Source organism: Candoia aspera, chromosome 8, assembly GCF_035149785.1.
Source record: "Candoia aspera isolate rCanAsp1 chromosome 8, rCanAsp1.hap2, whole genome shotgun sequence".
Lineage (NCBI taxonomy): Eukaryota > Metazoa > Chordata > Lepidosauria > Squamata > Boidae > Candoia > Candoia aspera.
The window spans coordinates 58,359,260-58,385,914 of record NC_086160.1 but is presented as its reverse complement, the minus strand read 5'-3'; the positions used below and the strand labels follow the sequence as shown (position 1 = coordinate 58,385,914).

Sequence of the window (26,655 nt, the reverse complement as noted above, 5' to 3'; positions counted from 1 at the left end):
TCCAATAACATCAGTGAAATTCAATAAAAACAATTGTGTGGATGTTGTTATGAAACTGTATCTACACTTGCAATCCTGAATTTATTAGGAAATACTGAATTCATTATAACATATTTACTTGGAATTAAATAAAGGATCATATTTGAGATGTTAGGCTACCTAAATTAACAGATTTTAGATCTGTTCTAGATTTTGATCACAGATCAAGGCTAGTATGCTTGCATGGAACTTAAAGCTATAATGATACATATAATTTTAGCACAAAATCAAAACCAGTAATTTTGCAACTCAAAACAGACTGAATGATCTTCAAAATAAACCAAATTCATGAAGTGAAATGTATCAGATAACTAAGACTATAGGGAACTTGTGCTGATTATTTATTACTCTATAAACCTGAATGTATAACTGAAATAGCTTGACAGAATCTCATATATACTCCAGTTTGTCCAACAATTTGATTGCAGATGAGGGAAAACAGATTACTGTAGGTCTGCTTTTCAGAGAAGCTCATAACTGAGTTTCATTGTGAAACTAATTCAGGACACCAAAGAAACTTGCTCCCTAAATGAAATGATGGGAATAACTCAATCTGTTCCAGAATTTTTTTTTACCCAAAACACTTTTCGTATTTCTCTCTTTTTACAAAAATGTTAAACTATTATTAAAACAGCAGTTCTGAAATAATGTTGTGGCTTTATGAAAGCCTCTCACATATTGGTTGGGCTTCTGTTCCACAACAGTAGTGAAAACTGTTCATATGACCTGAGTAAGAGAGATTTAAGAGCCACTTAAGAAAAATTACATGTTTTTAAAACTAAATTTTATATGCAGCAGACCACAATGCACGTTTCATTGAAATAATTCTGAAGTACCATCTTTCAGTTAAAGGTGGCATCTTTATGTTACAAGGTACAATAATTTGCTGATTCATGTGAAAGTAGATATTTTCTAGCCTATCCCACACTGGCTACCCTTACAACAAAGTGTAAGAATCAAAAAATAAATATTTTGCCATGTTATTTATACGGTAGCTTATAAACATATAAACTCAGTTCTGAAATTCCAAGTCTCTTAGTTTTTCCAAAACAGTAAATTAAACAGGCAAAAGTGATTATATAAGCAATATTTCATATATGATCTTTAGAAGATCACTTTTATCGTCAGTGCTACCCTTCATACACACCTGGCCTGAAGCTGCTACATTAAGACTTTAGCTCACGTGCTTGGGCAAGACCATGGCTTCCATTCATATGCATAACAATTCAGAAATAAGGTCAACCAACCAAACAAAAGGCACAAAGCTGAACTTTAAGAACAACTTTCTTAATCGACTTTTGATACCAGAATAGGAGCTGGAGCTGTAAGGTTAAAAACACTCCTAGAATATTGAATTATTTTTTAAAAAATAAAAACGAAATGAAACCCAAACTAAGGACGGGTTTAAACAGCAGCATTTGCTTAACTGCTTTCTTTTTGAACACCAAAATATTCTGCTATTAAGAATTCATGTACAATGTATGTTCAGGATACGTTTTTCTTCCAGTACAGATCTTAATTTTGTTACTAAGGAAAAAAGAAAAGAAAAAAAAGAAACCTATGACTATTTCCTTCCTTAGTTCCACATACCTGACATCTGAATAAGTAATGATGTAGTCATATTATTTATTCCACCTATTGAGATTAAAACTTTAATGTTCTAAATGCCTTTGAATGTCCATAACATTTTTATATACATAAAAGTAATTTTCCACATATATTTACATGGCAAGTGTTTTAGTAAGAGAGCCACTACATCTACATCTCTAGTGGAGCTGCTTGTCCAAATTGCTTTCTTTCTTGTGGAAAAGTTCACAGAAGTTTTGGGAGTAAAACACGAAGGACAATTCAATGATGTAAACAGTCTCTTGTCATATGTTTCAGACTATGTAAAGAGGCTACTAAATGATATTGAAACTTCAGGATAAGGTTTTTGGAAATAGCTACACTGTAGAATTTTACATCTCTCCTTTTCAGTTGTCATGATGAAAACAGTATTTTTCTCAGAAAGCATGTACTTCAAGCAGTATAGATCAGAAACCTAGCTCATCCTCCTCGATAGATGCTGGTTAATCGTTCTAGCTCTTTGCAGTTGTCCATGGAAATAGCTTCTGCTTTCTTTCGCAGACGATCATCCCGATAAACTTTTGCTGCATAGAGTAAATCGGTTTCTTTAAAAACAAACAAAAAATCTGTCAGAAAATTGGATTTAAATAGCCTCTCCCCCAAGTCCAAGTTCTTTCATATGTACCAACTAATAAACTAAAATTTCAATCCAAAGGGTCTCTTGTCATCCCACTAAATATTGTTTGTGCAAATCTGACAGAGATAGAGGTGCCCCTCCAAATTATGGAGAATGGAAATGTTGCTTTGACCTTGATCTTCTATATATTGCTTTCACGACATTTTGCCTATTTTCTATTCAGATGCAAATTTACATATAGATTTCTGTATATCTATCAGAATCAGTATTATTCAATTGAATACAGAAACTAGCCATTTGCTTGGGCTGAACTTCAGTTTATACCTCCTTCAACTCAATGGATTAACCATAAAAGAATTAGAGAAAGGTGTTATCTGCATGTTGATGAAACATGCAGATGGACTTCAATCTCTGGTTGACCCTACTCAACAATTTTACGTAATTATTAAAAAGTGCATGGGGTAAGATAGGATCCTGCAAACAAAGTATAAATAAATGCAGGGACATTAGTAGGAATTCAAGCCTACTTTCTGAAGGAAGCTGAGCAGCTGTGAGCATTGAGAACATTAACAAGGTTGAGAGAACAAGGCTGAGAACATTAACAAGGTTGTAGACTCCCAGTTTCTTGCTTGGCAAATGTCAACTCACATGGTGATTAAACCTGTAACTGAAAAGGTACTTAGAAAAGCTATTTTATTCAATCATGCTTGAAAATGGCTTAGAAACCCCTTGCTACTTGCGGATGTGTGCTACTGGTGTATTATTATTGAAATCATAAGGGTTCAAATGTTTCTTTAGGAATTGCTGGAGAGTCGTCTGTCCTAAGGAGCTTGCAACAATGCTTTTTTTCCTTAACCAGGAAGCTACTTATTCCTCAGTATAGTTCCCTATCTTTTTCTGGTGAGTATACTGAGAGAAGAAAAATAGCCAAACCTAAAAATGGCTGGTCAGATTTGACCAACTATCCCAACCACATTTTCCAATCTAGAAGAAAAACGTTATTCACCAAAATTGTACCAAATGGGATTTTGGGCAACTCCTTTTCTTCATCAGCATTAACTGTGTTGTCTAAATGGTGACAAACTGCTAATAAAAAATAGCACTAAAATCTTACAATGACCCAAACATAAAAAGCTATGCTGCTTGGAAGAAGTGTACTGGATGACTGTGAGGATGCAACAGCAGTAGGGAAAAATGCTTCTTGGTTACCATTACTGCTATACTATTTGTTTGTTTGTTTGTTTGTTCATTCATTCATTCAATTTATATAGCTGCCCATCTCAGCCCAGTGACTATGGGCAGCTAACAGTAATAAAAACAGTCAAACAATTAAAACAATACAAAAAATTAAATATAAATACAGCCAAGAAATATTAAAATCTGACAATGTCAGCACAACCATGAAACGGGACCCTTCACAATAATACTTTAGAGGAGCTACTGGTTTACACGACCTTCTCAGTTTTCACTCCATTTGTACTTTAGTGCTTTTAAAGAACCAAATAAAAACAATTAAAAAATAATGGAAGGCACTTCTACAGCAAATTAGTTTAATAATATACACAACGGCCATCTATGGTAATCCACCATTATTATCTCATTATTATTTTAAAAAAGTGGGGGAGGCAAAGCCAAGAGAATTAGATTTAGAAGTCACATAGTGATCATGACTGAGGTAAAATAGGAACTGAAAATTTTGCAAATGATACATGGTAGTTATACAAGCTCTAGATTTATATAAAATACCAAAAAAGTAGTGCTGGAGGAATTCTGCTAGGGTACTCTCTGAGAATTCTGGGTCATTTGGAGGGATTTTTGCCTCCAACAGTCCAGCAAACATTGTTCAGGAAATTCCCCAATACCTCTTTCTAGCTATATTTGAAAAAAGCGTTGAAAAAACTTACTTTGCTGCCTTTCTTTCCAACAGTTATTTCGAATGTTTGAGACATAATCTTCTTCTACACCCTTTTCCACCTTTTGCAAATTTGGGCCTTTGTATTCATTTTTAAAGTCCTTGTTGACATAATAAACAACACCCAGATTTTCTGTCTGCATCTGAATGGTCTGCCCTGAACTCCTGTAAAAAGATTCCATATCAATTGTCAGCATGGGTGAATATTTCAAAGTCTGTGCTTAGTATAGAAAAGCAAGGAGAGTTTCAAATCCAATTCAAATGTAAGCTATTCATTTGCCATTTAATTCCCAAGCAAATAATTATTGCTGCAAATCCCAAAATCTGCAAATGTTGCCTTAAAGTTACTCACTGCCTCAATAGTTATGAGGCCTGATGCACAATTCCAGCATACAACTGGAATTTCGCTTTTAATATGGCAACAGTTGCCAATTACAGCTATATACCATTACATTAGTAGATTAGTACATACTTGGCTATCAGAAATAGCTACAAAAACCTATTGTTTAAAACAGTTCAAACAGAAGTTGGTATTTCTCACAAATACAAAACTCCCCCATTCCCATCACCCAGAACTACAGTTCCAAAAAATCAAACATAGAATGGCTTTTATATTTTTCCCATTTCTAACATAAATTCTCCCATGCTCATGATATTTATTTAGATAGCATCATCCACATCTACCATCCAGAGAGGGCTACAGAGCAGACCTGGTTTTTTAATTAGTCACATCAGGTTTTTAGACCAATATCTACTGAAATGTACAAAATGCAGAGATTGCATTCCTCCTTGCCACAAACTAGGGTTATTATACTGATTTGATACATACAAGAGAAGAAAGTGTTGCCACAGATAAGACTAAAACAATGTAGAATCAACAGAATGAATTTAAAATAGCCATTTTCTAGACAATTTCCTCTTTTGCAGAAAATAAACGAAAAGTCTTGTGGTGCTTTAAGTATTTATGAATATATTTTGTGGACAATTAATTTCACCAGCTGTCATGCTCCCCAATCAAACATTCCCAGAACATCTGATTGGATTTGCATGCACGAATGGAGTTAACACGTGTTGGGAACTGCGGGTCAGTAGAATTGGGAGGGGGGAACATGCCAGGAGTGTGAAAGCATCTTGTTTGGACTATCTCTGGCATCCAAAGTCAAGCTGCTGAGACGTTGGAGATATCTGTGTGGAGCTGAACTGACTGGCATGAAGAGGGGGGCTGCATACCTGAGAAACGGAGAGGGTTTGAACTCATTGGCTTGTTTAACTTGGGGAAACTGCGAGAACCTTCATTCGCAACTTTTCCACTGTTCTGTATACTACTCTCCATTAAAGGGATTTCTACTATAGCCACATATGAATCGAATTTAATGGCAGGTTGAGTAATACAGTCATTACACCAGCTTCATCAAATATAGTATTGAAAGATAAATATTCTATATACACACAGTTGTTATTTTAAGGAGGGGTGGCCAAGAGGGAATGAAAGGGAAGAATGGTATAATGAGAAGCAAGAAGTAAGTGAGAATTATCTATAGACAGTGACCATTAACAAAGTAGGCAAGATACAGGTCATTATAAAAGTATTATTACTTACGATCTTGGATATAAGGAATAAGGAGGATTAGACACCATCAACTGGCTAAGCAAAGAAACAAGGATCAGCACAATAACTGGCATCAATTGAATGAACATGGAGAACCCCCCCTGGAAACAAAACAGCAATCAGTGAAAAGAATTGCAGGATGTGTGGTTACTTTTTTAAACTGAAAGGAATCTATCCAAGTCTACAAAAGCTAATCAGGAAATGTATACCTCTAGCAGATTCCTGTAAATTCATTTCTTACAAGCTTTTGAAGTCTGTGCATCTTAATAAACCTTGTCTTATTAATAATCTATTTTTTTTAGTTCAATATGGTTTAATTGTAACTTACAAATGTTTAAAATCCACTACCATGTGTTCTAAAAGAGGCTTCCTCAATATGTGTTCTAATCTCAACACATCTGTAGTTTGTCAGGTAGAGAAATATAAAATGTTTTGAGTTCAAACCATTTCAAATTCAAAATAGCATTTGACCATTTTGCAAGTCTTCTGAACCTGAAACATTAAGTTTACTTGACAAAATGGAATTTTGAAATCAGAACATTTGTTATTGATGTACATAATTAATGTAATCCAGACTGAGAGAACAGTAAAGAATAACAATCTACAAAACTACCTTAGTTCAAGGCTTGAAACTGATCCAGTATATATCCTGTTCCTGTACCACTAAATAGCCCCATTAAAGAATTCTACAGCTTACACGAGGGAGGTGTAGTTTTGCAGTAGAAACGCCCTTTTCAAACCCCTGCATTAAATAGAAATTCCTCCCTCCCTCCCTCCCAATGGCTGGCGGTGCTTCGGGGCAACCCAGTAAGGTTTATGCCTCTGAAAGCATACATATGAGTCCAACATTTAGATTAGACTATATTAGTATTATTAGTATTTCAGTTGTTACTTGGAAATTCATTTATGAAATGTTATAGGGATTCTTTTTTAAAATCCTTTAGAAAGTTTAATATACAGAAAGGCATCTCAGATTAAAATGAGGACATAGTTGTTCAAGGGAAACTTACATCACCCCTTTCCTCTTCTCTTTCATGTCCACTATGACGATGCTGATTATGGTGACTGTAGCCAGACCGCCCACTAGAAAAAGAATGTACACTTCCTACAAAAAAAAAACATAGGGTTTGATGATAACTTAAATACAAACTTAATCTTTTAGAAACCTTTGAGTCTAGGATTGGCAACCTACAGAACCCCCTCCAAACGCAACTATCAAACCTGTTTGGTACTATTTTGAGGTAGAAGACACACAGAAAATTATAGCATAAACCTTAAAATAGATTTAGCATAACATAAAAACAAAGAAAAAAACCCCTTAAAATATCCTCTGTCCCTTAAATGCAAGAAAAACCCTGAAAATGTTGCCATCAAAATGCATGACATGTCCTCATCCATTTTGCGTCATAATCTTGCTCACTGCAATCCTCAATCTTGTAAGAAATGTTAAGTATTCATTTCTTTGGCCCATCAAAAAATGCCCACCCTTGTATGAGATAATTCAAAAGAATTCTATTGTCCTATAGATGGTTTATAATTCATAATCTGTTAACACACAGTCACAACTACAGTATTTAATTGATTATGGGCACACTACAAATGCATGCTATTTTGGGATAAGGATAGATAATAAGTCATTTTATGGATGACATAGAAAGAGTCTGAATGTTACATTTTAAAAGGTAAACAGACCTGTTGGAAAGGCTCCCCCAAAGAACATGTTGAAGAGGTCCTCTGGGGTGATATCTGCTTCACATCCCCTGTGGAAGTTAAATCTACCATTGCCTGGTTGATTGCAGGGGTCTTCGCTGCCTGTTAAGTCATACTGTTTGCGTTTTTCTGGATTACTCAACACAGCATATGCATTTCCAATTTCTGCAAAGCAGAGCACAAGGGGAAAAAGAAAGAAAAACATCTTGTCTGAAACAAACATGACTACTAAGGATGGGCAGGTTGAAATGTTAAAAATGAACAATATGTTTATATCAGCAAAAATTCATCATGCATCCCAATAGCACGATTTGCAATACCCCTTTCCACACATCACAACAGTCATGCTGCTGAAAATGCAGTGTGTGCTTTGCTGCATACTATGTCTCTGCCTTTTGGTAATAACTGGGAAAAAATACCAAATATAATGTTGCCGCAATATGGTATCACCATTCTTGCTATCTGTACTAAAAACTGGCATAGTCTGAATTGTTCAGTTTTGTAATGTGTACAAAAAATCTTGAGGTGATGCAAGTTCTATTTTATACTGTTTAAACTTATAGTCAACTCTTTATTTTAAATTACTTTTATCCTGCGCACTATCCTGGACACTGCATTATAAGTTTCATAAAATGCCGTAAGTAAATAATAGTAATGAAGGTCAAAAGGTATCACCATACAAACCAAGTGTTAGTCTTTCCTGAGATGCAACAAGCTAATTTTCGAAAAACTTTTTTTTGGGGTGGGGGTGGGGGTGGACAGTAGATTTTCCTGCCATACCCTATCACATTTTGCTATTTAAATTAGCAATGTAAGGTTACTGCTCTATAAGCCTAGAATCCCTAAGATATTTTTGTGTTCAAAAAGCCTTCTTCCTAAGATGGTGGAAAGTTATATTAGATCTTGGTAAACAAGAATGATTAGACAGGCTGATTTAGGAGTAGCTAAATTTGGCTTATAACACCTGTAGTACAGTTTGGAGAGATCTTGTGTTATCTGGTCCCAAAGGATGGTTCTTTTCACTTTCCGTCCCTCCAGAAGGAACTGAAAATTTAGTAAGTGGTCAGGGAAAGGGGCACAGGTGCACCATTTTCAATTGTTCACCCTATGTGCAAAGCTGTTTTTTCTCCACCCCATTCCCTCAGGTCATCTTTCTTCTGCCACCACTCCAACGTTCTCTTCCTCTTTGAATCTAGTAGAAGCCACTAAAGCATCTCTGAAACCCTAGACTGCATCCATCATCTTGAAAACCGATTCCTTCCAAATCTATTCTAAACAACAAAGTCCATTTCTGTTACTGTGCAGCTGCACAGCTAAAAAGGCTAATGTAGATTTGCTCTGAAAACTGATAGAGCAGACATTTTCCAAAGTCCCATTTTACTTGACTCAGCTGTTCAGCGCCTGCTTCTTTTTCTGAATGTTCTTTTGCTAAGGGCTTTCTTAATTCCTAAACCCATTTTTAAATACTTTTCTGTCTCACACACTCTTTTGTTTACAAACTAGAAAGAAAGTAACCTTAACTTTTAGTATTTTCAGAGGGAATAATCACCAATGTAAAAAAACCCAATGTAGTGAACAGCTGCAGAGAATGCGGAGGAAAAAAAAAAACTGCAGTGGATTTCTTATCAGTGGGGGGCTGGAAAACGAATGCTGTAATTGGGATTGCTATGGATACAGGGCAGTATTAACTCGTAGAAAGAGACTTGCATTATGTCAGTTCTTTTGACAGAAATGGTTTGATATATTTCATTCATGTATTTAATGCTTAAATTGTATTAGCACACAGCTTATAATTTTATTTTTTTTGCTAGCCAAAGCTGACTAGCTTCTTTGCAAAGACTGAGGATGCTGGATGGAATCAGGTATCCAACAATAGAAAGAAAACAAACTCCAGTATCACTCAGCAAATACTTGTGTAAGTGGTGCTGAATGAATTTTTCCCATAGCAGAATTGATAGGTTCTACTGCAGTTCTCATCCATCTTGTGCAAACAGAAGAATTAAATTGGACTGAGCTTTTATCCTCACTCAGATTAAAAATGCCACTAGAATGTATTTCCAGATACATCCTGCTTTAAAAAAGATGTATAGCAAGCCTAACCAGTAGGGAAGCAGCACTGGTCAGTTCTACCTTGGAGCATTTTCTTCTTATAAAAGATTTAAAAAATATTACTTTTAAAAGCCTCTGTTGCTCCTGGTGCATGATTTTTGTCCGGATGAAACTTCAGAGCAAGCTTTCTATAAGCCTTCTTCAAGTCGTCTTCACCTGCATCTTCTGACACTCCAAGGACTTCATAGTAATTTTTACATTTTTTTATGCTGCGGAAGAACAAGAGGTAATTCTTCAGAGACCAAATGTTAATGCAGATTAAGTCTCAAAACACAGTGTGAGAAGCTTATTTTTTTAATTTTCAAGCTTATGTAACCTTCTTGCTCTTTCTAGATCTGATATTTGTATCTTAGACTTTGTGTTTATTTTACCAGGCATGTTGTGGCAGATACCTATAGCACTGCATTCTATGATTTCAACCAAATCTTTACTACTAAGTGTAAGTGACTTTGGTTAATAAAATAACCACTTTTCCAAAATTAAGATTTATTCAGATAGAATGATTGCAAAAGAAATGAGGAATAGTAATTGTTTCTCAAAGACTGAAATACTTAAACCTATATAGTACATAGAAGTATGTTTTAATATTTATAATTTAATTTCTTAACAGGACTAAAGAATCCAGAAAACAACAGGTTCAGTTACTTGACAAACTTACATGAGCGGCATTTTCAATATTAGACTTAGTATTATCTTCATTATTAATTAAAGTAGTATCAGGTCAGTGATGCAACAACTAAGAAAGAGATGCTTCAAACACTAGAGACTATAAAAGAAAAAAACACCCCAGGGATAGATAGCACAACTATTTCTCAAGAATGGACCAGAATAATGAAAACAATTAAGAAGGAAAGCTTTCACGTCCTCTCCTTTAGTGAAAGGACACCTTATCTTACTGTCATATAACATAAGAAGACTCTGCTTTACTCATAAAATCATTGGATTAGGGAATTAGTGGAATTCAATTCAATGAGCAAAACTGCAATTATTACTACTTAGTTGTGAAGATGCTTGCTTTTTACTAGAAAACCACGTTCATTTTTTAGAAGTCTGAAAATGAAACTTAGCTCCTATGACATTCTCATGAGATTTCTTTTGCAAACCAAAATGAGCAGCCTTTTGCTCTGCTCCTTCTTACTCTCTTTGCATAACTGCTTAATACTTATGCAATCAGTAAAGAGCTATTGCATCTTTCCCAGCTCCCACTTGAGTCAAACTGTCACTGAGCAACACTCAGTTGAAGAGCTGCAACAATCTGAAAGGAAGCACTGTCTCTTGTGTATAGGGCAGAGAAGAGAGAGAAGAAAACAAGCCTGAGTTGGGTGTTTATATTTGTGCCTACCAACACATTAGAATTGATAATAGCAAGATATGCTAAACTCGGTCACTTGGAAATTGATTAGGTGCACTATTTTTTTCTCTCTTACATTTCTTATTACTACCATTTAGAGATTGAGCATAACATATTTCAAGTATTGTGGAAATACCTTTAAAACATATTTTCTGCTGAAAAACAAAGATAAACCAATGTTGATGTGGCAATAAAGAACACTGGATTGCAACTGATAAAATCAAGGTCAAATTCTTACTCAGTTACGAAACTCACTGGGTAACTCCATTCTGGTTACTACCATATTATTCAGGGTTGTTCTGAGGTTAAATTGTTGTGGTAAGAAACATTATAATTTCACTAAATTCCTTGAAGAAAGGTCAGAACAAAAATGCAGCTAGCGTACAATAAAATAATTTAAAGCACACTTTTGAATGCCCTTCAGCATTAATTTCCTTATCACCTATAGGAATTTAACTTCATGCTGCTTATGATACACCTTTTCCACTTTCATATTAGGGTATTAGCCATACATGTATGACTATCTTCTTTTGAATGCAGAAGTACTCCAAAGGATAGATGTGATGAACAAAACCCAAATGGAGTTTGCTTAAACATATAAACAATTCATTCTAATTTAGTTGCAAATAAAGCTTTACTAGGGTGATTATAGACAGATGAAAGTTCAAAGAATTAGTAGAATATACATAAAATTGAAATGGTTAAAATACATGCACCCACGATTGTGAAATATGTCTGTTCAAGTTAAAGCCATTCAACAGACAGCTGTACCTATTTTAATTGCAGCATTTGTTTACTACTCACAACTAGAATTTGTGTTTTATTTCAAACTATTCCAAACTGTATCAGGCTTCAGTTGATATTACCAAGACACTTTGTCATTAGTTTATCAAATCCCATGAGACTTTTCAAAATATGAATTCATGAAATTAAGTCATGCATAACAGCGTGTAAGTGATAAAAATACTTCCCCAAAGCACTGACTTAAAAGAACAGCATTCTATCTTTAACTATACCAACCATCTGAAAACAGCGCTACACTGGCTGCAACTGGGCACTTTTTTAGTTACCTGTAGGCTCCTGTGTTAGTATTTCTAGATTGATTATGTCTTACAGAGCAATCAATACCTTTGTACTCCTTCAATTTGATCCTTGGTGTAAGTCTTCCCAATTTCACCTGCAGCAGATGCACTGCTTTCCTTCGTGCTGTTAGTTCTACTTTTATCATTCCCACTTGCTGGTTTTCGACAGTGAGTACCACTTCCAGCTGCACTCCCATTCTTCATAATTGCCTCCAGTAACACTAAAGAGAGAAAAAAAGTGCAAATGAAACATTTAACAATTTCCATCACTTATGCCAGTTTGAGCTTTTTCAAATAGAAGATACAAAAGTCAAGTGTTTGTATAACACAGGTTCTTATAATTAGGGTTGGTTTCTTTTGTTACCATCCTAATTTAAACTTGTAGATACTTGTACAGTATCAAAAATATCAAAAATGCCATTCTATGGGTAGATATAGGTATAGTTTCACTGGATGCCAGAGCATGGTTCCTTCTTACCTTCTGGCTAAAGTTAATTATGTTGCCTATAGGTTTAGCCCCATTAATATTTAGAGCTCATTTTAAGTCATCTTGGCTAAAAAAAACCTTAGACAAAATTAAATTGCTGGGCTTCTCTATGGAAAGTCTGTGCTCGTTAAGATTTGATAATGCTAGAACCACCCTGAAACAATGAATCTGGGATATAGATCTCCAAACAAATTTAAGTAAGGTGCTACATCCCAATATCTGTCATTTTCTCCCAGAAGGGTTCGTTCCAGCTTCTTTCTTATCATCTATGATGATTTTGAAATTTCGTAAAGCTTTCACTTTAGCCAGGCTGGATGCACTGCCCTCAGCAGTCCTTTTTGGATGTTTTAAGGGTATTGTTATACACCTGTGGCTATGTCCATGTGGTGACGGCTCAATAGAAACCCTAAGCCATATGTTGTTATATTGTTCTCTATATAAGGATTCTAGACAGATCCTTATATATCCATTATTGAAGAAATTTCCAGGCAGGGAGAATGCTAACGCTAATGATACTTCTTTTGGGCAAGAACCTGAAAATTCCCAGGTTGCCCAGTTTTGTGTTACCATCTGCACAATACGCCACACCATCAGTTAGATTTAGAATTTCTTACCATAGTATTTTATTTCAATTCATTTTAGTATTTAGCCCAGAATTCCCCTTTTCTGGGAGAGATGGGCAGTGAAAGAAATTGGAAATAAATAAATAAACAAACAAACAAACAAATAAATAAAAATTTTCATTAATTTTGGATCATAGTATATTAATTGCTTTTGTTTTTATATATATGTATTAATGTAAGATTGTTGCTACTGTATAGTTTTATTGTGTCTGGCCTTAGGGCTGTAATAAATGTGATGATGATGCATGACAATTACCTTATATTATTTAACTATTCACTCACCCATATATGAAAAACTTATCCAACCTTGTGCCCTCTAACTCCCAGAATTCCTAGCTTGGTGAATGTAGCTTCCTTTTGCATAAATTGTTTATATTTAGTGTGCTATTTATATTTATTTGCACTGATAAATTATTGTATACCTCTTACAATCATTTAGACTGTATTAAATGACTGAACAACCATTTTAAGTATTAAATCTTACAAATAAATAAAATGTGTGCCTGCAAGTTGGTTGGCACTGCCTGCTTCCATTGTAAGTGGGGGGGGCTGGTGTTATTTGCTGTTTCTTTCAAGAAAGTAAGCCTACAAATCTATGCATCCTTATTTGGGGATAGACTCATTGTACCCAGTGATAATTACTTTTGAGTAAACAAATATAAAACTTGTATTAGCAAAAGCAAATGCTACAATTGGATAACAGTCATGTGTTTTTTTAATGTATATACTACTTCAAGTAAGAGCTTGATCTAAAAACATTAGCAGTTTTAATGCTGATCATTATACTATGAAAATCCTTACCTAATTTCTACCAATAAAACTATTATTAAAAAGACAGTGGGGCAATTTACAATCTTCAAGGGAAGAAGTGTTGTTGAAGTCTCCAATGGCAACTCTTGCTATTGTAATATGTCTGTCAATAGCTCAGAAAGTAAAAGTTAAATTAACTAACACATTAAAATCATTATTTTAAACCCAAATGTTTTTCAGAGCTCCAAATAATGATCCAAGAATAAAAAACAGAGTCTCTGGAACATACCGAATAATTTTTTCTTAATCCATCATATTCTCTTTTTCTACTTCCCTTCACAAGTAAAGCCCATAAACTATAACCATTCCTGTACTGAAGAACTGGAATGACCAATTTCAATGATAAAAAAGAGTAATACTTTTTCAACAATACGTTCAAATCTAGAATGGAAATGTTAATAAGCCTTTCTATTCTTATGATGTCTTTAATGTGTTTTAACAATTATATGCATCTTTAATTCTCAGCTGGTGAGTTTGTTTGAGTGTGAAATTGCAAATTTACTTATTTGTTTGGATGTTATATTATAGAACCATGCTAGGACTTGGCTGAAGTTACAACTTTTTCTTGAAGTCTATACTAATCTATATTTCAAGGTTGGCCCTCAAGATAAAAGCAAGTACAAGAAAGAAGAACAGATCTTTCATCCTTGCACAGCAGACACATGAAAAGAAAAGGAGAAATCAGGATCAAATGAGCTTGAAAGTATCCCTGAGACCACGGACAGATATGATACAAAATGAATTTCTGAAATCCCACTAGCTTTTACAAGTCATTCAGAAGTGCAGCTGGACCACACTGGCATAGAAACCCCAGTAAACAAAGACATAAATAGACAAACATCGCAAACCAGCTCTTTAAGTGAGGAATCATTAACTGAAATAGCCCACCATTCATATATTCTGTCTTTCTGTTTTTCCTCACCTAGAATTCTTCAGCTTCCACCATTTAATTTGATCCTAATAAACTTTTTACCCAACTATGGAGTTTTTAAATCAACTTGATTAAGATTCTGTTTTAAAATATCTGTATCTTATCCCTTGTCCTATGATATGGATAGATTATAGTTTAAGAAATTCAAACAGTAAACTCATTAACGTGTTCAGTAAGATTATCTATTTCACATTTAGAAAACTTCTTTAAAGTACCAAGAACAGATAGAGCTGCTCACGTCATGATCATAAGGAGTTTCCTGCTTACATTTTCATAAGGCAGAGAAATAGAGTTTATTTACAAGAGATCTGAATGAACCAAAGGAATAAGTAAAACAGTGAAGTAGATATAATATATTCATACTTCTATAAGGAAATTCAAAAAAGTTTAATTATATCTGAAATCCTATGTAATCTACAGCAGAATGCTGTCTTGGAAGTCCCACTGAATTTACTCTAGAATCTATCTTTACTGAATAAACCACAGTAAGACAAAACACAAAACAAGTCATATTGTTTAATGTGGTGTATAAGTATAGCTCAAATAAACACTTAATGAGCAAGTGCTATATTTGTCATTTTGACCTCCTTTAAAAAAGAGCATAAATTTAACAAATAGTAAGAACCGCTTTCAAGGTTAGACCTTTCAGAAAAGCAGAATCATTTGGTTCCCTCATCCTTTCAAGCCATCCACATATTACAGAATGGAAATATGGGCAGTTATGGTAGCAAATTAAAATATTTGAAGGTATGTGGATTTATTTCAAGGCTAATATAACATGCTATACCATTCAGCTCAGCACAATTATCTGCAGAATGTCATTGTATAATCAGTCAGAAAGGCGTAAAAGTAAAGTATCTAACAGCAGTTGGATTTCAGTCTGAAACACTGCTATGATTGTGTTATACCTCGTTTAAAGGCCCAATTCTATGCTTACTGCAATTTGTACCATGATTACCAGAGCCACTGGAGGAAGCGGCAGTGTGAAAAGGAACAGTTCCTCATGAATCAAAATAAGAAAATCACCCAAAACTTTTTGGTTAAGCTAGAGCAGGTGCTTTCAGAAGATAATGTAACTATATAGTTGCACACTATTTTATTATATCCCTGAGTAAATTTGTTCAGAGAAATTCAAACTCAACCTGCTTCTTCAGGAGTTTCTAACTATAAGGACTTATTTTAAACACAGCATTAAATGAGTGAAAAGGACAAGAGCGTTCCACATCAGTTATCTTACTTAAATGGGTCCTTTAAACCAGGGATCCCCGACCCCCAGGCTGTCGACCGGTACCGGTCCGTGGCCTGTTAGGAACCAGGCCACACAGCAGGAGGTGAGTGGCGGGCGAATTTATAGCCTGAGTATTTACAGCCGCTCCCCATTGCTAGCATTACCATCTGAGCTCCACCTCCTGTCATAGAAAGCAAGCCCATTGGCTTCTATCTCGAAACGGTGCGAAGAAAAAAAGAATAAAAGGTCGGGAAAAAGAGGAAGCGCTTGAATCATGCCGAAACCATTCCCCACCCCACCCCCGGTCTGTGGAAAAATTGTCTTCCATGAAACTAGTCCCTGGTGCCAAAAAGGTTGGGAACCACTGCTTTAAACAGTGCTTGCCTTGCCCTTGAATGCTTAGCACGTTAACACTATGCTGGGTACACATTTAATTATGGTTTCACTTAAGAAATTTCTCAGTTAAGCCTCTTTTTAAATTTTTAAATATTATCAGTAATGATAATCCTGTAAAGCTACAATAAATATTTGCTGCACTCTACAAGTTACAGAAGAATTTAAAGATAAATCTCTAAGTATTATTGCACAACCTCAATAATATGTGATCCTTGACTGATCCTAAAAAAAGATATTCTTCTTCATCCTATTGTTTTCCCACAAGTGCAGGGTTCGCTTTTTGGATCAACGAACACAGTCTCACGCGATCAAATGCAGCAACCAGGTCCAACTGGATGATTTTCATGTCCACGTTAATTGTGTCCTGCCACCTTTGCTTTGGTCTTCCATGCGGGTGTTTGCCATCAATGTTAACGTGGTAGGTGGTACAGGTGATGCTTTTAGAATGTGGCCATTCCACTGTAGGTGTTTTTCCTACATTTCCTCTGTTATTGGTGCAACATCCATCTGCCGCTGGACTGTATCATTGCTGATGTGGTCAAGAAGGGAAACCCCTAATGACCAACAGAGCATGCACATCTCCATGGCATGTAAAGGGCGCTCAGCACTTTTGGTGGTTGGCCAGCACTCAGCACCATACAGTGCTACTAGGAGGCCATCATTTGATACACTTTCGATTTTAGGTGAATTGGCATATGGCTATCACAGAGCATTCCAGTGATGATCTTCCACTGCAGCCATGTTGCATTCACCCTTATGCACAACTAACTAACGCTGCCGTCACTTTGCAGATGGGTTCTAAAGTAATGGAAGAAGTCTGTCTTCACTAGATCTTCACTGCTGACCTGGATGGTGGAGGTGCTTGGGCTAGTTTCTAGATACTCAGGCTTTTGATATTGAGGCACAAACCAAATTGGCTAAGATGGTCATTTCATGTCTGGACACAGTGCTGCAGTTCTTCCATTGTGGTAACTGCAAGCAAGACATTATCGGTGTAGAGTAAGGCCCACAGGAGACTCTGATGCAGGTCTCATGTGATGGTATCCATGATGAGAATCAACAGCAATGGTGTTTATGCCGAGCCTTGGTGCACACCAACTTTCACAGGAAAGTTGTCAGAAAGGCTGGCGACACATAATATTAGGCTGCTGGTATTAACATAAAGCATCTGGACCCATTTTATGAGTACCTCAGGCACACCATGGTTACGTAGTGCATACCATATCAGCTGATGCAGAACACTGTCAAAAGCTTTTTCTAGGTCAAGGAAAGCCAGGTGTAATGACTTCTTTTCTCTATGCGTCTCCATGAATGTGCGAGCTGCAAAAATGTCATTGGTGGTACTCAAACCTTTGACAAAACTGAACTGGTTTTGATCCTGGAAAAAGACATGACTGCGTTAAAGGATTGCAGGCTAATAGCATGTTTGCACTCCCAAGTATTGTGAAGCAACTTTTTGGAATGAAATCTGAAGTGCTATACAACTGTAATAAATGATTATTTGGAGGTCTAGGACAAGGGTCCTCCTGGACTCATGGCTTCTGCTTCAAGGGCAGATGGCAACTGTAGCTAGGAGGGCCTTTGCACAGCTACTTGTTGTGTGCCAACTTCACCTATGCCTAGACTGAGATGCTCTGGTCATGGTCACTATGTTCTGGTCAGCTCCCAAAGGGACTACTGCAATGCAGCTGCATGGGTCGCCGCTACACTCTGAGATTCATTTCAAAGTGCTGGTTGTTGTTGTTTATTCATTTAGTCGCTTCCGACTCTTCGTGACTTCATGGACCAGCCCACGCCAGAGCTTCCTGTCGGTCGTCGACACCCCCAGCTCCCCCAGGGACAGGTCCGTCACCTCTAGAATATCATCCATCCATCTTGCCTTTGGTCGGCCCCTCTTCCTTTTGCCTTCCACTCTCCCTAGCATCAGCATCTTCTCCAGGGTGTCCTGTCTTCTCATTATGTGGCCAAAGTATTTCAGTTTTGCCTTTAATATCATTCCCTCAAGTGAGCAGTCTGGCTTTATTTCCTGGAGGATGGACTGGTTTGATCTTCTTGCAGTCCAAGGCACTCTCAGAATTTTCCTCCAACACCACAGTTCAAAAGCATCAATCTTCCTTCTCTCAGCCTTCCTTATGGTCCAGCTCTCGCAGCCATATGTTACTACGGGGAACACCATTGCTGACCACACCGTCAAAGCTATCCCCGATATTGTTATCCTTCCTATACAGGTCTTCTGTATATTCTTGCCACCTTTTCTTGATCTCTTCTTCTTCTGTTAGGTCCTTGCCATCTTTGTTTTTGATCATACCCATTTTGGCCTGGAATTTACCTCCGATGTTTCTAATTTTCTGGAAGAGGTCTCTTGTCCTTCCTATTCTATTGTCTTCTTCCACTTCCACGCATTGCTTGTTTAAAAATAATTCCTTATCTCTTCTGGCTAACCTCTGGAATTTTGCATTTAATTGGGCATATCTCCCTCTATCACTGTTGCCTTTTGCTTTCCTTCTTTCTTGGGCTACTTCTAGTGTCTCAGCAGACAGCCATTTTGCCTTCTTGGTTTTCTCTTTCTTTGGGATGTATTTTGTTGCCGCCTCCTGAACAATGCTGCGAACTTCTGTCCAGAGTTCTTCCGGGACCCTATCTACTAAGTCCAGTCCCTTAAATCTATTCTTCACCTTCACTGCATATTCCTTAGGAATATTAGTGAGCTGATATCTAGCTGATCTGTCGGTCTTCCCTAATCTCTTTAGTCTGATCCTAAATTGTGCAATAAGAAGTTCATGATCTGAACTACAGTCAGCTCCAGGTCTTGTTTTTACCGACTGTACAGATGTCCGCCACCTTTGGCTGCAAAGGATGTAGTCAATCTGATTTCGGTGTTGTCCATCTGGGGAAGTCCATGTATAAAGCCGTCTCTTAGGTTGTTGGAAGAGAGTGTTTGTTACGCAGAGTGAATTGTCTTGGCAAAATTCTATCAGCCTATGTCCTGCTTCGTTTTGTTCTCCCAGGCCATACTTACCTGTAATTCCAGGTGTCATTTGACTGCCCACCTTAGCATTCCAGTCTCCCGTGATGAAAATAACATCTCTTTTAGACGTGTTGTCCAGTAGGTGCTGCAGATCCTCATAGAACTGATCTACTTCAACTTCTTCAGCATCTGTGGTTGGGGCGTATATTTGGATCACTGTGATGTTAGGTGGCTTGCCCTGAATTTGAATTGAGATCATTCTGTCATTTTTTGGATTGTATCCAAGCACTGCTTTAGCCACTTGACTATTAATTATGAAGGCTACTCCATTTCTTCTGTGGTCCTCTTGTCCACAGTAGTAGATCTGGTGGTCATTTGATGTGAAGTGGCCCATTCCAGTCCATTTCAGTTCACTGACGCCCAGAATGTCGATCTTTAATCTTGACATCTCACCAATAACCACATCCAATTTGCCCTGGCTCATAGATCTTACATTCCAGGTTCCAATGGTGTGTTGATCCTTAGAACATCGGATTTGCCGTTCACCACCAGCACCGTCGGCCGCTAGCCGTCCTTTCGGCTTTGAGCTAGCTGCGTCATCACGTCTGGGGCTAGTTGAACTCATCCTCTGTTCCTCCCCAGTAGCATTTTGACCATGTTCCGACCTGGGAGTCTCATCCTCCAATGGTATACCGACATATCTCTGGTTGCACTGATCCATTTAGTTTTCATGGCAAGAATACTGGGGTGGGTTGCCATTACCTTCCCCAGGGATCGCATTTAGTCTGACCTCTCTGTCATGACCTTCCCGACTTGGGTGGCCCTTCACGGTTTAGCTCATGGCATCATTGAGGTGCTCAAGCTCCAGCACCACGACAAGGTAACGATCCTTTGCTGAAGAAAGTGCTGGTAGTTACCTATAAAGGCTTTCATGACATAGGGCTGGGTCTCTTGTAGGACCATCTCTCCCTAGTTATATTTACCAGTCCTGTTAGATCCAGCAGGAGAGGCATGCTCCGGGTCTCGTCTATTAGGCAGTGTCATCTAGTGGGAACCAAGAAGAGAATCTTTTCTGTCATGTCATCTGGCCTGTGGAACATCATTCTCCTGGAGATTAGATTTGACCTGACCCTGCAGGCCTTTCGTAAGGCACTGAAGACCTGGTTTTGTTACCAAGCATGGGGCCCTGAATATGTGGTTGAGCCTGTATCATGGTTATGTTGCATTGGCTGGTTTTTTTTATCTCAGCTGCTGTATATAGTATATTATTTATTTTGTTGTGATGTTTTTATCTTGTTTTATTCATTGTTAGCCACCCAGAGTCATGCATTTGAGATGAACAGCTGTATAAACTGAATGAATGAAGGAATACATAAATAAATAAACCTTTCCATATACTTCTGCGCTTCATCTATTCAGCCAACATCCCACAGGCTATTCATATTACAAATCATCGTATCCTCCAAAAACATTTCAAGTAGTAGTTTGAAACTGACTTGAAAAATAGAAAGCCAATAGTGCAGGGTCAACAGATAGAAAAATCAGAAACAAATTAGTGACAAAACAAGAAAATAGAAAATAGGAGGGAGCGTCAGCAAAGGAAACTGAGGACTGTCTACAATTCCACAATTACACTGAAGAATTTGGCACTGGATATATTTAGTATCTTAAACATTTAAGTTACTATTTTAAAAAGAAGAAAGCTTCCAACTTTAGGGCTACTAAAAATATGCTTTAAGCACATAGAAATCTGTTTTGCTGCTTTCCATGGTTCTTTTCCATAGCCGACAAAGGTAAAATACTGAAAAATACACACGTACATAAAACCTAGGCTCTCACCTCCCCTCTCATATTCATGGAAACTTTGAACACCTAAATTTCACTATCCTTTACCATTCCCTCTACCAAATAATAAGCACATAAAAAACTTAAAATCTCTTAGCCAGTTTTTAATGTCATCCTGTGTACAGATTTCTCTTTATCTTATCTAAAGGAATCATGGTAGCTAAATCAGATTAATCCAGCAATCCTTCTTGGGAATAAGTTTCAATGAACTTAATGGGATCTTTTTAAATAGTGAAGAATTCACTTTATAACCAGCTCATGTAATACATGAGGATGTCTTGTCAAGTTTCTAAAATTTCAACAGCTACAGTAGTCATACATTTCCAGGATTTTGTCAACAAAACCATATTGGACAGGGGAGTGGAGGGCCAGAGGATAGCGGGTTATATAAAAATTAAAACCAAGAAAAGGCTGCTAAAAGGCTATAGAACTAGTCAGCCCCTCATAGGAGGGTAGAAAATACAGAAAGTTGCAAAAACACTAAAGCACTTCATACACATAAGCATGATTCACAGAATACAGAGGAGTTTGCACATTCCATTATGGCAGTGGCTATACTCGCATGAAGTAGCTATCCGTAAGTAATACAATCAATTAAATTGTTTGGTGCAGTGGTTAAGGTACTGGAGTAGAATCTGGGAGAATATAAATTCTAGTCCTTCCTTAGGCATGAAAATCATCTGGGTGACTTTGGGCCATTCTCTCTCAGCCCAACTCACTTCACAGGGTTGTTGTTGTGGGGAAACAGGAGGTGGGAGCATTATGTACACCACTTTGAGTGGTATAAAATAAAGGTGCAATATAAACCAAATAATAAATAATATGGCTTACTTGGTTACCCAAATTTTATGGGCTTATACAACACCCTGAACCATTAATTAGCTAACAAGCTGGGTTTGCTAGGTTACCAGTATTAGTTTTGCTCTTGGCCACATGCAGCATTCCTTGTTAATATAAGGGCATAATCCCAGATAGTTTTGGCATGTTTTGGTCAGTATGCCACAACCATAACCAAAGCCCAGTTTTATCCCCAAGTACGCTCATGCTACTTTATACAAGCTATGATCTCTAATCTGAAGGTTAGCTTGTAAGCCAACAAACTTTTCGAAGCAAATATTTGTAGCTCAGGGTTGAACTGTGGAGTCCTTGGTGCTCTCTGAGTCTTGTTTTCTTGCAGACATTTCATTGCCAGACTAGGCAACATCTTCAATGCAAAGAGGGAGTGGGCCTTGCTCTCAGTTTATATACTGTGGCTTGCCCTGCTTGTGTTGGTAGGGGTGTTGTTCTCTCTTTGGGAGTTGATTGGGCTGTTGTTTGCTGCTTGGTTGATTGCCTGAGTTAATAGTTCCTTGATTAGGGTGTCTTGTGCTGTTTGATGGTTCATCTGGTGTTAATCCTAGTGTTGATTTTAGCATATCTGGGTGTTGATGGCTGGCAAGGGAGTGTACTGGTCTTTTGGCTTTTTTATTGTCTCTTTTGAATGGTATGAAAATGTTGTTTGCCTCTATGTGTCTGTTGATGGCTGCTTTGTCTGAGTGCCAGGCTTCCAGGAGTTCTCTGGCGTTTTTGGATTTGGCTTGGTTTAGGATGCTCACCATTTCCCAGTTGAAACTATGGTTGAGTCTGTCCATGTGTTGTGAGATTAAGGAGTTCTCATCGTGTCTTCTGACTGCTAGTTGGTGTTCATGGATGCGCTCTGCTAGTCTTCTGCCTGTCTGTCCTACATAGTGGCTGTTACTTACAAGATACAATGCAAAGACTGTAACTCCTGTTTTTTCTTCTTGGGCTATTGGGTCTTTTGGGTTGTTTCATATGTTTTGAAGAGTTTTGGTTGGTTTATGTGCTATGGTGATGCCATGTGGTTGTAACAGTCTGTTGGTGGATTCTGAGATGTTTCTGATGTATGGCAGTGTTATCCTTTTCATAGTTTCCATTGGTTGGGTTGTAGTGGGTTGGGTGGTGAGGCACTTTTTGATAAAGTTGCAGGTATCCATTTTGTTGGAAGATGTTGTACAGATGATCTGTTTCCTTTTTCTGGTGTTCTGGGTTGCTGCAGTACGTAAGTGCTCGTCTGAATAATGTTCTTACACAGCTTCTCTTGTGGGAGGTTAGATTGTTAGGGAATTAGAGAAGGGAACTCTTGCTCATACCGTTCAAAAGAGACAATAGAAAAGCCAAAAGACCAGTACACTCCCCTGCCAGCCATCAACACCCAGATATGCTAAAATCAACACTAGGATTAACACCAAAGGAACCATCAAACAGCACAAGACACCCTAATCAAGGAACTATCAACTCAGGCAATCAACCAAGCAGCAAACAACAGCCCAATCAACTCCCAAAGAGAGAACAACACCCCCACCAACACAAGCAATGCAAGCCACAGTATATAAACTGAGAGCAAGGCCCACTCCCTCTTTGCACTGAAGATGTTGCCTAGTCTGGCAATGAAATGTCTGCAAGAAAACAAGGCTCAGAAAGCACCAAGAACTCCACAACATACTTTTGCCTACATTCTACCAATTAGGAGGTACACACAAGTGTACAAATACATTTAGGATATAAATTTATGAAGAGTAAATGGGTTGACAGGAGAGGAGGACCTTAAAAGGGGGAGTTGAATTGGTAGATGGACATGGTACAAGCAAAAACTGTTTGCAAAGTCAGAAAGGTATAGTGAAGGGTATTAGTGTAAACTAGATTTAGTTACATCTCCCTTTATTTTTCTCATGGCTTGACTTTATTTTATTTACTACCATGTACTCTTTGCATAATGTTCCTTATCTCAAAAGGGAATACCATAATGAGCATGTATGCAAGTTATGAGATACCACATGATGACAGAATGTCTTCACAAGGGAGTACCTAGTTCAAATGTGAACCTGCTATGCAGTCTAAAGTAAGCAGCTCTTTCAGCCTAGCTCCCCTTTGGGATAGAAATGGTTTTAATTCAACTTCAAAAATATGCTTTGGAGCATGTAGGGTCATAAAGACAATACCTGTGTACAACTCTTTAAAGCAACTATGAAATCCTGGGAAAAGATGCAGCTACTTTAAAGAGCTGCAGGCAGTCACTATGTTTGTGCTCTAAAGCAGTCTTCCTCAACCTCAACAACTTTAAGATGTGTGGACTTCAACTCCCAGAATTCCTCAGCCAGTATGCTGGCTGGGGAATTCTGAGGTTGAAGTCCGCACATTTTAAAGTTGTTGAGGTTGAGGAAGACTGCTCTAAAGCAACTTTCTGGAATAAAATCTGGAGCCCTGCAGAGCCTTACTAGAGACTGATCTCACAAGGTCACTCTAGCCACTACTAAAATAATTTACATGATGCATTACTGTAGTATTATTAACATCAGGAATGGTTCCTCAAGAAGATGTGTCTGCCACCCTCCAGTGATCCAAATCCTTCTCAGTATCCAAAATAGATGATAAATAAGAAAACTTGTAATTTTCTGCATATGCACCCTTTCTGAGTAGCAGTGATAACAAGGCTGCGTTACACACCTTGCCAAACCATAATGTGGTCTGATTTTGGCTTACAGTATTGCATGAACAAGCCAAAGCAGTTTTAGAAAGCTATGGTTTATAATTTATGGTGTTAATTGTGGGTTAGTCAACGAACCGTAGCTTATCTAAGAAACTTGTCTAAGAGCCATGATACCTGACCAGAGCATCCGCCCGAAGCTTCTGCCTGTTTTCTTGCTCTCTCCCCCACCTGGTCTAAAGGCCCCAATCCTTCCTGCCAAGCCACCCAACGAAAGAAAGAGTGCGCGGGGGCTCGGATAATCCCTCCACCTTAACTGAGACCTGTGTGTCTCAAAGCGGCGGGGATGCTCTAGAAGAGAAGGACGCAGGACTGGTTCCCACAGGCTCCCGCCGGCCTAAGGGTGGCCCGCACTCACCTTTCGCGGTCTCAGTCGGATAGAGCTTCTGGGCCTTATTGAGGAAGCGCAGCGCCCGTTCTCGGTTGCCGGCTTCCAGGGCCTCTCGTGCAATTCCAATGCATTTTTCCGCCTCGTCCCGGTTCCCTTCCATGGGCTTTTCTTTCCGCCGCCTCCGCCCGCCGCAGCGCAGAGAAAAGGGGCCTGACGGGGCCAGAGCGGCGGGGCCAGCCGGACGGGCGCCGGGGGAACCGGGCGCCGGGACTGACGCGGCGGCGGTTTCGCTTGCACTGCCTGCGGTTCACTTTAGGCCGCTGCCTCCAGCACTCTTCCGGAACATCGTCCTTCCTTCGCCAGGGCCCGGTGCCCGCAAACGGTGCGGCCTAAGACCCCGAGGCGTCTGGGCCGACCAACAGCAGAGCCGCTACTGCTCCTCTTGCTTCCGGGAAGCTCTGCAGCCGGTAGCGGAGCTGGCTTTGCGCACGCGCCGGGGCTGGCTGTACTAAAATGCCGGGGCCGGTGCGCTGCTTGATCGGTTTCCCGCAGAGCGGATGGCCGGTAGCGGGCGAGCGACAATGTGGTTGCAGCCTGCCAGCCGGGCCTGCTCCCTCGGCCGTCCTGCTGCGTTTGATGGGCGTCTGGGGGTTTTAAAAATCCGCTCTTAAGATTCCAAAGGTGACTACGCCGATGAGCATTCCATGCCAGCCTTTCCTTATTCTTGGTAGGGCAATTAGACTGTCATTTTTACAACTCGTTTTGCTGAGGCATTTGCAAGCCACCTTGGATTTGTTTTACCATTAGTATTAAGATAGTATTGCCACCCAAACTTTTCATCTCCACAGAAAGATCTCCAAAACTATCCTTGACCCTTTAAAGAAAGGAGATGCCAGGGAGCAGCTCCGGCATTAAAAACCATGCTATCACTTTAAGCAGTTTATTATTGTATAGTTCTTCACAATATATTTCAGGAATCATAGTCCACTTCATCAAATTAGTAAATATTAGATATCCATTGTGCCCAACTCCCATCATCCAAAGACAGAAATATATTAAGATAGCTGCTACATTCCCTTTCATTTTTCTTGGCAAAGCAGTTGGCCTTAGCAAGCAGTTTAGAAATACAAGACCTATGGCCTATACTGACCATGCAGCTCAGAAGGCTTTGCCGCATTACAGTATGCTGAAGCCAAAGCTGTTTGCTTCTGTCAAGCAAGTATCACAAATTATGTTCCAGCAACTTACTTTATGCAATACAGATGATTCGCATTGGAACAGGATAAGCAAAGCAATACCTGTTTATTTTTCCAACTTACCTAAATTGGGGGTCAATACAACTACAGTATTATGGTAAAAAATCTATACTAGTGGCATTTGAGATTTTAGCAGCAACTATGTCTAAACTAGTTGATGCTTTTTAAAAATACTTAAAAGTTCTGATTTGGTTTTAATAAATTTAGAATGTACATTCTTC

General features: G+C 38.3%; 1 protein-coding gene across 1 annotated transcript; it reads right to left on the bottom strand.

Annotated features, from left to right (window-relative positions):
* Nucleotides 1-879: 879 nt before the first annotated feature.
* Nucleotides 880-25,612, bottom strand: DNAJB14 (DnaJ heat shock protein family (Hsp40) member B14). Its single transcript, XM_063309946.1, has 8 exons — nucleotides 25,206-25,612; nucleotides 12,062-12,236; nucleotides 9,646-9,791; nucleotides 7,456-7,638; nucleotides 6,774-6,868; nucleotides 5,755-5,864; nucleotides 4,147-4,319; nucleotides 880-2,210 (listed from the first exon to the last, which is right to left on the bottom strand). Exons 1-8 carry the CDS (start codon nucleotides 25,336-25,338, stop codon nucleotides 2,086-2,088), a joined length of 1,140 nt encoding a protein of 379 aa, XP_063166016.1. The 5' UTR covers nucleotides 25,339-25,612; the 3' UTR covers nucleotides 880-2,085.
* Nucleotides 25,613-26,655: the final 1,043 nt, after the last annotated feature.

Coding starts and splice junctions, on each gene's coding strand:
- DNAJB14 (XM_063309946.1), bottom strand. CDS start 25,338: ATGGAAGGGAACCGGGACGAGGCGGAAAAATGCATTGGAATTGCACGA. Junction 5,865..6,773: donor GAGAAGAGGAAAGGGGTGAT/GTAAGTTTCCCT, acceptor TTTTGTTTCCAG/GGGGGGTTCTCCATGTTCAT. Junction 4,320..5,754: donor TATTCCTTATATCCAAGATC/GTAAGTAATAAT, acceptor ATCTTTTTACAG/GAGTTCAGGGCAGACCATTC.